This window comes from Harpegnathos saltator, unplaced genomic scaffold, assembly GCF_003227715.2.
Source record: "Harpegnathos saltator strain DR-91 unplaced genomic scaffold, Hsal_v8.6 scaffold110, whole genome shotgun sequence".
NCBI lineage: Eukaryota > Metazoa > Arthropoda > Insecta > Hymenoptera > Formicidae > Harpegnathos > Harpegnathos saltator.
In genome coordinates this window covers 271,199-283,345 of record NW_020229885.1, presented here as the reverse complement: position 1 = coordinate 283,345, position 12,147 = coordinate 271,199, and the positions used below count along the sequence as shown (strand labels likewise).

General features: G+C 50.1%; 1 protein-coding gene across 1 annotated transcript; it reads left to right on the top strand.

Moving 5' to 3' along the window:
- The first annotated feature begins 232 nt into the window (after positions 1–232).
- LOC105181458 (uncharacterized) lies at positions 233–1,467 on the top strand. The gene is made up of 3 exons (XM_011138223.2): positions 233–565; positions 876–1,174; positions 1,284–1,467. Exons 1-3 carry the CDS (start codon positions 233–235, stop codon positions 1,465–1,467), a joined length of 816 nt encoding a protein of 271 aa, XP_011136525.2.
- Positions 1,468–12,147: the final 10,680 nt, after the last annotated feature.

Genomic DNA, 12,147 nt, shown 5'->3' with positions numbered 1-12,147 from the left:
CGAGCCCTAGCCCGGATTTGATAACGGAGTTTCCAATCTCCGGAATAGGTTGTTCAAGGTTCACGAGCCCACTAGCACGGGATTTTACAGTGGGTTTCTCTTCCCCTCGTCGGGTTGTCTGGCAACCTCCCGGATTAACGAGTTCGATACCCGGGTGTTGCATAGGGTTTTCCGTCCCCTCGTTGGGTGTCTGGAAAATAGGCTAACGGGCCCCATCACCACGGGTTTTGTTATGGGTGGTTTATTATGGGTGGGCGCGGAGGTTCGACCGGACCCCGGAATGCCAATGGGAGGTAACGACCCTGGTATCTCCCCAACGAGGGACCCTCTTAAGGAGACGACCGGACCAGGGCAGGCTAGTCCACCGTCCGGGGACCTGGAGGACGTGGCGAAGGAGGCCGCGGAGGTCCCACAGGAGTGGGAAGGGGAGCACGGATGGAGTCCGACCCCCGGTATCGAAGAGCAGGAACCGATAGAGGTGGAACTCCAGCCCCAGAGGAAGAGGAGGGGAAAGGTGGACCCCGACCCTGGGACGAGGGACTCATCGAAGGAGGACGTCAGGAAGGTGAGGAGGATGGAGTCCTCGGACACACCCCCAGCAACAGTAGTGGAAGGGGAGCCGGTGGAAGCTTCACCCCCGACTCCCCATGAAGACGAACCCCCCCATACTCCCGAGGAGAGGAGAGCGTTCAGGTAGGGACCCTCCGTGACTCCGCGCATGAGGAGGTACCCGCGACAGAGGCCACCAAGGCCGAAGCCCCCTCAGGGGAGGCCGATGCGGCGTTGCCGCCAGAGGCCTCCCAGGAGGGGTTAGACGTAGGTAGCCCGGAGGAGGCGAAGAGGGCCTACTCTTCGCGCTGCTCCGGGTCCTACAGGCCAACCTCGGCGGCGGCGTCCAGGCACAGGACCTGTGGTCACACAGGATACTGGAGCTGGACGCCGCGCTGAGGATGGCCACCGAGCCGCATTGGGTGCCGAGGAACAGCGCAAGCTGGTTCGGCAGCCCAGACGGCTTGGTCGCTGTGGTGGCAAACCCCGGTGCGAGGACCCCTCCCTGTGAACTAAGGGAAAGGGGGTCCTCGTTTGTGGCGATTGACTACGGGCCCATCACAGTGATGGGAGTTTATCTCCACCACCACAAAAATATAGTCGGTCTCGGATCGTCGCCTCGTCCGTATCAAGAGGGTCCTCGACGGGATCGGGGATGTGGTGCGGAAGTACCACCTCCGACTCGTCGTCATAGCCGGGGACTTCAACGCCCACTCGGAAGGGTGGGGTTGCAGTCCCCGGCAGAGGGATCCTCGGGGCGAGGCGGTGATCGACTGGGCAGTGGGGTTGGACCTCCTGTTAATGAACAGGGAGTCAGCCAGCACTTGCGTGCAGCCTGAGGGAGAGTCGGTCATTGACCTGACCTGGGCTTTTCCTTCGGCCGCCTGGTTATTCCAGGAGTGGAAGGTGGAGGTGTAGGGCGAAACACTGTCCGACCACAGGTACATAGTGTGGGCCCCTCGCCTCCCCAAACCTCCACGGGTGCGGGCCCTTCGCTGTCCTGGAGAGGGGGGCTAACTCCTCCCCAGGAGATGGACCATCAGTCGAATGGACACGGACAGGTTTCGAGCGGCTGTCCTCGTGGCCACATGGCACCTCGATGAGGAGCCGGGTGGGTGGGCCCCCAGCCCCTCCTGGGGGCTGGGGAAATAGTGGGTATCGTGGCGTCGGCGTGCGATGTCGCGATGTCCCAAGCCCACCCCCGCCGTCGCCGGATAGCTTACTGGTGGACGGAGGAAATAGCGGTACTCTGCGACTCCTCCGTCCAGGTTAGGCGGCATTATTACCCGGACCCTGCGAAGAGGCGGGGACGACACGAGGGCGAAGGAGGGCTACCTAGCCGCTAGGAAGGCCCTCCATGACGCCATCGTCGAGGCTAAGCGAACAGCCTGGAAGCAGCTGATGAGCTCTTTGGACGACGATCCGTTGGGGCGCTCGTACAAGAGGGCGATGGGCAAGATCCTCCCCTGGGCGCCCCCACCGACGGAGACGTTGGACCCTCGAAGGACTCCTGGACGCCCTCTTTCCGAGGGCGGAAGGGGGTCCTCCCAGGATCCCACTCCCAGAAATGGGAGAGGGAGATTGGGACGAGGACTTGGCGGTGAGCACGGAGGAGCTCGTCAAGGCCAGGAAGAAGCTCGAGGCCAAGGGGAAAGCCCCTGGCCCCGACGGAATTCCTGGTAGCGCTTGGGCTGTCGCCCTCGGCAAGGGAAGCCTGTTCGCGGCCACGTGCTGGGTTTTGAGCGGGTGCCTGAAGAAGGGGGTATTCCCCCCAGTGTGGAGGAGGGCCAAACTGGTCCTCCTCCCCAAAGAGGGCAAAACACCCGGGACTACGTCGGTCTATAGGCTGATATGCCTGCTGAACGAGGCGGGCAAGATGTTCGAACGCATCGTTGCTGACCGCCTCGTCCAGCATCTGTCCTCGGAGAGGCCGGATCTCCACGACCGCCAATACGGGCCCGGAAGATCGACGTTGGATGCTATCCAATGCTTCCGGGACCTGGCCCAGGCGGTCGTGGAGAGAAGAGGCGGGGTGTTGTTGGCGGTGTCCTTGGACATCAAGAATGCCTTCAACACCCTGCCCTGGCCGGAGATTGGACGGGCCCTCGAACACCACCGGGTGCCCGTCTATCTCCGGCACATAATAGCGGCGTATTTCGGGGATCAGGGACCTTGCCTTCCCGAAACAGGACGGGGTCCAAGGCCGGCGCAGGATGGAGCGCGGTGTTCCGCAGGATTCCGTTCTCGGCCCCCTGCATTAGAACATCGCGTTCGACCGGGTGTTGCGCACTCTGCTCCCCGCAGGCTGCCACGTCGTCTGTTACGCGAACGACACGTTGGTGGCGGCCGGGGCGGAGAACTGGGGGTAGCCCGCCTCCTTGCGGAGACGGCGGTAGGTATCGGTGGTAGGAACCATCGGGGACCTGGGTCTCAAGGTGGCGCCCCAGAAGACTGAGGCCGTGTTTTTTCACGACGGCAGTCGAGGGGTGCCACCTAAGACGCTGGTCCTAGTCGATGGCGTCCGCATCCGCGTCAGACCGATGATGAAGTATCTCGGCCTGACGTTGGACAGCCGATGGGGCGTTGGACCACATTTCAGGCAATTGGCCCCTAGGGTGCGCAGAGCCGGGCTGGCGGTGGCCAGTTTTCTGTGCGCCCAAGGAGGCCCAGGATGGAGGGCTCGCCGCCTGTATGTGAGTGCGGTCCTCTCGGTCGCCCTATACGGGGCGCCAATATGGGCGCCCCAGCTCCAGCCTGCCGCGACGGGAAACATCCAATGCGGCAGGCTCTGAGGCATATGTACATAAGGGTGGTCCGAGGGTTCCGCACAATATCATACATGGCGGCGACCACTCTGGCCGGGTCCCCACCTGTGGAGCTCATCGCCGAGGAGAGGCAAATCCTATATTGGAGGACAAAGGAGCTCCGCGAGGAGGAGATGCTAACGGCCAGGGGCCTGAAGGCCCTGAAGTCCCAGGCCGTTGCCCGTATCCTGGAGAAGTGGGGGGACGTCCTGTCCGACCCACGGGGGTACGGGCGACAGACGGTCGAGGCTGTCGGACCCTGCCTGCCAGAGTTGGAAGGCAGGAGGGGGTGCGGATTGACCTTCCATCTGGTGCAGGTGCTGACCGGACATGGCTGCTTCGGGACGTACCTGCACCGGATAGGCAAGGAGCCCACCACCCGATGCCACCACTGCCCCGTGCTGATGGACATGGCGCACCACACTCTGGCTGCTTGTACAGCCTGGAGGAAGGAGCGCCGTGTCCTGGCCGGGGCGGTGGGGTGTCGCGAGGGGGAGATCTCGCTTACGCGCATGATCAAGGCCATGTGCGGGAGCGAGAAGGAATAGGAAGCGGCGGCCTCCTTCTGTAGGGACGTCATGTCCAAGAAGGAGGCCGCCGAGTGGGAGCGACGACTGGGAACCCGCTGCAGGAGGCGGCGGGGTGGTCGTCGCTTCCCGGCGGGGGGGATGGGTAGCGGGCCGGAAGTGATGCCGGCCGAGGAGGAGGATGAACCACTGGCTAGCGGTGGGACAAGTCCTCCTCCTCGGTCGCCTCGGGCCCGTCTCCGTCCGCAGGGGGGAGCCGGGAGTTCCGCGTAAGCGGAGTCCGGTCTCCCCCCTGTGCGTCGGACAAGTAGGGACAGGGGGGTGTGGGAAGCCCACTTGGGGGTGGGCCAACTCCCCAAAAACCCTCTCCGCCCTGAATAGCATGGAGGAGGGGTAAGGAGGGAGGGCGGATGTCCCCTCTCTCCTCAGGCGAAACTAGAAGGCCAACGGTCGAGCAATCGACTGGGAACCGCATCCTGGATTCCCTTGGTGGAACAGGGTGCGGTGTATTGATGGCGAGGGGCTCCCTTGAGCCCCCTGGAGCCGGGAGGTTGGGGAGGGAATACGGGAGTAGTTCCACTAACTCCCCTCTCATCGGTCTGACAGGTAAGCATCTGGCAGGGGTTTTAGTCGGAAAAGTCCGACATAACCCCCTGACCCCCTCAAGGGTCGGGGGGTATCTTTGATGGATTTCCCCTGCGTGACCAAAAAAAAGGATTCGTGACTATAGATGATAGAATTCTGAGCGGATCGAATATCATCGACCTCTTGAACGACGCGGCTCGTGAACGAAAAACTAGCAGAGCAGTAGCGAGAGTACAGTTTGCACGACTTTTGCGTGAAGTGGGTACTCCTCCGAAATTTGTAGGAAATCGAGAATTACTGGAAGAAGTCACGGAAAAAAATGATCTTTCCGCGAGATTAAGAGAAACTCTTCCGAGAGGTAGCAGCACTCCACTCCCATCACCTAACGAGCAGCTTTGGTCTAAACGTAAGATTGCCCAGACGTCGCTTGAAGAAAAAGATCACGAGGATGGACGGGCTCTGTTTGTAACAACCAATGAGAATAGAAATAAAACACGAATGAGCGATGACACTTCTAAATCTATGAGTAAAAGACGCGTGATAGATTGGAACCCGCTAGAATGGAGTATAGCTTCTTCGGCGGCTAACAGCTATGCACATCGACTTCCATCAGCGAAAGGACGAACGTGCAAACGTACTATCAGAGACACATTTCTCGCTGAAGAACGCGACGCAGAGCATATACACGCGACATTTATAACTTCCGATCAACATAAGCGTAAAACGCGAGTGAACGACAACGCTTCTAAATCAGCGAGTAAAAGACGTTTCATCAATTGGAACATACTGGAATGACCGACCTCGTAAAATTCTATTACGATCGTGCACACTATACGGGATACTCTGTGATAAAAAATTTTCGCGAGCAGCAGGACCTGGCTCCACACGTGAAGAGATTATTCGTTGGCTTCAGTCGCAGAATGCATACACATTTCATCGTCCGACACGGCATAAATTTCCACGTTTGCATTACAACGTCACGAATATCGACAATCTGTAGGAGGCTGATTTGGTCGAACTCGCTAATCTCCGAAATTACAATGAGGGCTATTGTTACTTGTTGACAATCATCGATGTGTTTAGCAAATTTATATGGGTAGAACCAATATGAAGTAAGACTTCGACCTGCATGACGGAAGCTTTTCGTCACGTGCTCTCAAGAAGCGGAGGGCTAGTACCGGTGTGATTACAGAGTGACAAGGGTAAAGAATTCATCGGTCAAGCATTTCAAAAATTTCTGAAGGAAAAGAACATAAGTTTTCGCACGGTGCGAAATCCTGATGTCAAAGCAGCGGTGATCAAACGCTTCAATAGAACGCTCAAAGAACGCTTATGGCGCTATTTTATATACAAAAATACACATCGCTACATAGATGTTTTGCAATGCATCGTACATGCTTATAACCACACTCGACATTCCACCATTAAAGTGGAATCGGCAAGCGTCACGTTGGAAAACGCACGCATCGCTCGTGAACATATGCAGCAGCGATACCATCATCTCGATAAACTCGATCGAAGAAATCATAGTCGAGGAGCTAAATACAAAATGGGCACACTAGTGCGTGTCAGTAGAACGAAAGGAATTTTGAGAAAGGATATGAGGCGAACTGGACGGAAAAAATATTTCGTATTCACCGTATTCTCGAATGGCGAAATCCTCGTGTGTACGAATTACGTGATCTGTCAGTTGAAGTGATCGATGGGATATTCTACAAGCAAGAACTAACCGGGGTAAACAAAAACTTACAAGAAGAATTTATCGTGGATAAGGTGATACGATGCCGAGGACGAGGGGCTAATAAAGAATTTTTCGTCAGCTGGCGAGGTTACCCTTCTAAATTCAATTCCTGGATAGCTGCTTCGAATATAATGCTGCTTCCAAACCATGATGGAGGAAAGCCAGTTTCTCATGATTCTACCGAGCAACAGTAGAAAATATAACTACTTCATTTATTACGGAATTGCCTCAAGAGGTGAAGCTGACTGGCTTATGGGAAGTTGCGCTTGCCGAAATTCAATTCCCCTTTAGTTTTTTACGTGTGCGTCCCGAAAAAGATACAGAACTCATATTCATTTCATTGCCACGTGAAAATATTAATACCAAAAGCGTCAAATCAGTCATCATAAAGGGTGACGACCATCTCAAAATCTACTCAAATTCGGGATTACCCGCATAACCTACGGTGTTTACGCCACAGTAAGCGAACTGTTACAGGCTTTAAACAACGCTAGCTCATTACTCAAAACACATTGCCTGGCGCTAGAATCCTCATTACGGTGGTAAAGTAACGGTGTACTGCACATGTGATATTAAAGAATGCAATAGTCTTCATTTCGTGAAGTTTTCCGGCAAAGTGGCTCGTATGTTTGGCTTCGATATGTATAGACCGAACGAGGAATTTATTCATCTCAACTTGCCGAAAATTATGCAGGATCGTATAGCGTACCATCCCAATACTGATCGTAATGCGAGTCCCCAAAAAGTTGGAGAAGGAAGGTTTTACTCTTTTATCACGCCAAAACGTGAAGTTATGTCCGACGAACCAGCTAGTGGTGCGGGGCATACCCGATAAACTCTTTGTTTATTGCGACATTTGTGAGTCCTATATAACGAGAGACGTGTATTCTCCTCTTCTCCGGGTAGTCCCCGTCGAATACAACGATTGTAAATATGCCTACGACCGTAACATGATGAAGCATTTTCCACCTCCGAATTATATTCCATTGCGATTAACATGTTTTCGTACGATCGAAATAGATATAAGAGATCTGGTTGGCGAAAGAATACCATTTGAATTTGGGACGTTGACAGCTACATTTAATGTCGTCATTAGCACGATATGGCACACTATTTAGAGTATTACGAAGCACAATCCGGGGAAGTCGCGGCGGTGAAATTCTGCGAGCTTTTTTAGGATCGCAGTATCAGCGTGGCCATGGTATCGGCAGTTTTCTCGGTGGTCTGTTCAGGCATGTTACCTTATTTGGCCAGTGGTGCGTGTGTCGATGGAAAAGAATCTCTACGCGCAGGAATTAATATACTCGATGACGTGGAGAATAACACGGCGTTGAAAGCAGCTGTTAAAACGCGCCTCAAGGAATCAGGCTTGTTCGGGAATGCGGCCGATCCTGCATGGCGGGCGGTCTGGGTTCCCGGCGCCGTCGTTCTCGCAGTCGGCGAGGTGCCCGGTCTCTCGCAGGCAAGTGCGCGGCCGTCCAGCCGGCCGCCCGCGCCTGACAAGTAGCTCCAGCCGTGGCCGCTACGAGGCGCGCCACCCGACTCCGCAACCCGCGGGCAAGAATCCGCCGGCCGGGTATATCACCCAACGCAACGGCCGGCGTGACGCCTTCGCATGGCCCAACGCCGATTGTGGCAATCCCTGGTGTCTGGTCTGTGCGACTTGTAGCGCCCGTCTTTATCGACGTTCTCTCTAGGCTTTCCTAGAGCAGTTTTCGTGCATAGTCGAGATTCAAACCAACGCACTCTACACTCTGCTGAGTTGACTGCGGTACTAATATACCCTGCTGGGTTGAGGCTTTATAGTGAGAATCCACTTTAGCTCTGAGTTCGCCTCGTTGCCACGATTCAGGAGCGAACTTCTGATCGCCTCCGTGTGGAGCGAGTTAACTCTCTCTTTCCGAGCGTCCGTCGAAGACCTCGGCTGTTAGGAACGGCGTTGCCGTCTCCTTGAGAGATTGGCGAACTCTCTCTTGCCAAGTATCCGTCTAGGATTTTGGTGAGTTCAGGAGCGACGTGGTCGCTTCTTCGAGAACTCTGAGCTCTCTGTCCAAGCGTCTTCAAGGCCTTGGCTAGTCGCCCCCGGAGGAATTGAGTCGCCTCTCGCGTGACACGAGCTCAGCACGTTCTCTTGTGCATCTCCACGCTTCTCAGGAACGTAGCAGCTTTGCAGGCCATTCGGTCCGGAAGGGCAGGCCATCCGAAACGACGGAGGTCGTTTCATTCTAACGCTCATGGACGTGTCTGTCACGAGTGTTTCTCCGGTTTCTCGGCTCGGATTTATGACCCGAATAGGCCGTACGAGACCTGAGTCTAGTATCGTCCTTGACTCCGATCATTCTGATAAGGGAGTTCCGGCATCCGCGTATCTCCGTTCAGTTGTGAGCGGAGTCGCAAACAAGGCTCAAATCTCAAAAGAAGAGCGAAAAAACACATTAAGAAACTGATGGAGGGGTCTGGATATAAAACTCCTGCGAAAATCTCAGCGAAAAGCTCAGTTTCCTTTCATCACGCTAAGCGGATACAGCAGCAAATTATCTGCACCCAAACGTTGAGTCAACACTTCTAAATCAAGTAAGAGGAAAGTGACTCGAAGAAACGTACAGGGGAAAAAATTGGGTAAGAAGCTAGTGAAGAAATCGGCGAAGAAGCGTTCAGTGAAGAAAAGCGGAAGAGAACTTGCTAAACATCGGGGAGTTATCAAGAAGCGTACCGTGTCAGATATTTTTTCCTAAAGAACAAACGCATGCTTTCGAAGCATGTCCTTTCTTCATAGGCATAGCATTCCTGCGAATGTTTAAAGAGTGAACTCGATCTCTTCACCTTGCTGCCTACATAAACCAGCATTGAGAGTTCACAATGGATTCACTAAAAACCCGTGTCTTCTCTCACGGACGACGTACCCATCGAATTCGTCGTATCCGGGCATGGAGAAGAATACATATAGTCTGTAAAGTAAGAGCGTGCACGGGCTAATGTGTAGAAAAATTTATTTTTAATGATTTTTAAGTATTGAATTTGTTGTACTCCATGAGAAGAAAAATGCTATACCATTAATAATGAGTCCAATCACCACCGGCATTGATAATTGCCTGACATCTCCGAGGCATACTTTCCATTAAGTTGACTGCGTATTCGTTCGGTAAAGACCTCCAAATGAGACGAATTTGTCGTGTCAGCTGCTTCAAAGTGCACACTCTTTTTCCTCGAAGCTTGTGCTTGAGATATGCCCACACATTTTCAATGGGATTTGCATCTGGCGACTGCGATGGCCAAGTGTGATGATGCCAGACTGCTCTTTCCACTCGGTGCAAAGCTTGCTCCGGTGTTTTGGCTTGTTGTCTTCCTGTAAGATCCAGTCCTCGTTTTTTTTTATAAAGCATCGTTCAGCAGTCGGCAATAAACACTTCTCATAAATTTTAAGCATTAAGGTCGGGTTTCGCTTAAACAAATTCACAATTTTTTTTCCATATTCGGCGTCACTTTGACTATCGAGCCACGTTTTAGCAAGTCATCGACATTTTTATCTTCTTATATTGCTGAACCCACTTAGCGACGAACGATTTTGACTTTCCCATGTATTTAGCAGCCACTGCATATGACATTTTTAGTCCTTTGGGATGAGTACAAAGGAACACAGCCTCGTAGCGCGATGCGTATGCGGCAATCATGGCAGTTAACGTGTTTCTCAGGTTAGAGTTCGACACCAACTGAATATTTTGTGACAAAGCATTCACGACAAAGATTTTATCTATCGGCTCACAAAAAAACTAGGACGATATTTGAAGCCAACTGCCATTTATGCCGTACACGCTCTTACTTTACAAACTGTAGATCTTGCTCACACCATGCTGTCGCTACCCATACGAGTAGAAACGGAAACTGGAGCAGGAGCCGCCGCTGCAAAAGTAGGCCCAGTAAACCATATACTGCATTCGATGTTCAATCAAATCGACGTATATTTCAACCAAAAGCTCGTGTCTCCTCCAAACAATGCTTACGTTTACCGCGCTTATATAGAGGCGTTATTAAATTATGCTTCACCAGTAAAAACTTCCCACCTGGTTTCGTGCCTGTAGTATAACGATACGGCAAGGAACATGGACGCTCTACCTGGAGCGACACTATGCAATCACGGACTCGACAAGCGAACCGTTTTTGTACAAGGAGGGCGAACGCTGGATCTCATAGGTCATCTTCACTGCGACGTTTACAATCAAGATAAATTTTTTACCAATGGTGTCGAAGTGCGCATGAGGCTTGTTCGTTCAAAAGATTCCTTCTTATGGAGGGAAATACTATGTCACGGATACGCATTTTAGATGCTACACTACTCATCAGAAGAGCTAGAATAAATCCAGGCATATTACTCGCTCATACGAAAATATTGACCAGGACTATTGCTAAATACCCGCTCACGAGAGTCGAAGTTAAATCATTCACGATTCATTGTGGCGTCGTAGGACAGACATTGGACAACGTCATTCTTGGACAAATACCAAAGCGTATAATTATCGGTTTTGTCGATAACAAAGCATTTAACGGTGCCCGGCATTTAAATCCGTTCAATTTCCAGCATTATGGAATAAATTTCTTTTCGTTGTATGTCGATGGAATTCAAATCCCTAGCAGGCCGTTACAGCCAAAATTCTCTGGTAACGAGATGCTCTACACCGAGGCGTATCATACCCTTTTCTCGGGAATGGACATTCACTTTTTGAACGAAATTAATTCTATATCCAGAGAAGATTATCCTGCTGGTTATATTCTTTTCGCCTTCGATCTCACTCCTGATCTATCTTCTGCTAATTGCACGGATCAATGAAACCTTGTGAAACACGGTAGTTTGCGAATGGAAGTACGATGCGAAAAAGCTCTCACAACAACGATCAACTGCTTAATTTACTACTTAGTTCATAGATTCTTCTCGTCAAGTCATTATAGATTACTTTAAAAAAAACGAAAAAAAAACGCCAAGTACACGCGTTTCAGTGTTTGTTCCGCAAATATAGATTAAAAAAAATGTTATTAAAAAATAAGAACCAGGAAAATAATGTGGGATATTATATTTAAACTTCCCATATTAACTTCCCAAAAATTATTTCATTGCATGGAAAACAATATTCAGGAAAAATTATTAATGCAAGTTTGTACAAAAATGTTACTTTTTATTCTTAAAAAAAAAGTAATGAAATTAAAGTTACACCAACTGACAGTGCGAAAATATGTTGTATAAGACATGAAAAACGAAACAACCAAAGCGAATAAAACAATAAAACAAAATAATAAAACAATGAAAAATAAAATTAAGATTTAGACAAAAACACTTGGCGTATCCAAATATTATAAACTGTTAAATATATAAATAGTGTTAACACATTCAATATTAACTTTTAGAAATATAGATTGACATTATATGCAATAATTATAAAATGTACCAACGCAATTATTAGAAGATTGAAATGTATAATCTATTACAACTTTTGTTTTAATATTGCAATACATTTTGAGTACGCCAAGTGTTTTTGTCTAAATCTTAATTTTATTTTTCATTGTTTTATTATTTTGTTTTATTGTTTTATTTGCTTTCGTTGCTTCGTTTTTCATGTCTTGCACAACATATTTTTGCACTGTCAGTTCGCGTAACTTTTCAATTTCATTACTTTTTTTTTAAAAAGAATAAAATGTAACATTCTTTGTACAAACTTGCATTCATAATTTTTTTTGAATATTGTTTTCCATGCAATGAAATAATTTTTGGGAAGTTAAAATATAACATCCCACATTATTTTCTTGGTTCTTATTTTTTTATAATAGTTTTTAAAATCTATATTTGCGGGACAAACGCTGAAACGCGTATTTGGCGCTTTCTTTTTTTTTTAAGTAATTTTGTTTGGATTTCACATCTTTTTTTACCCACATTTGAATTATTATAAATAGT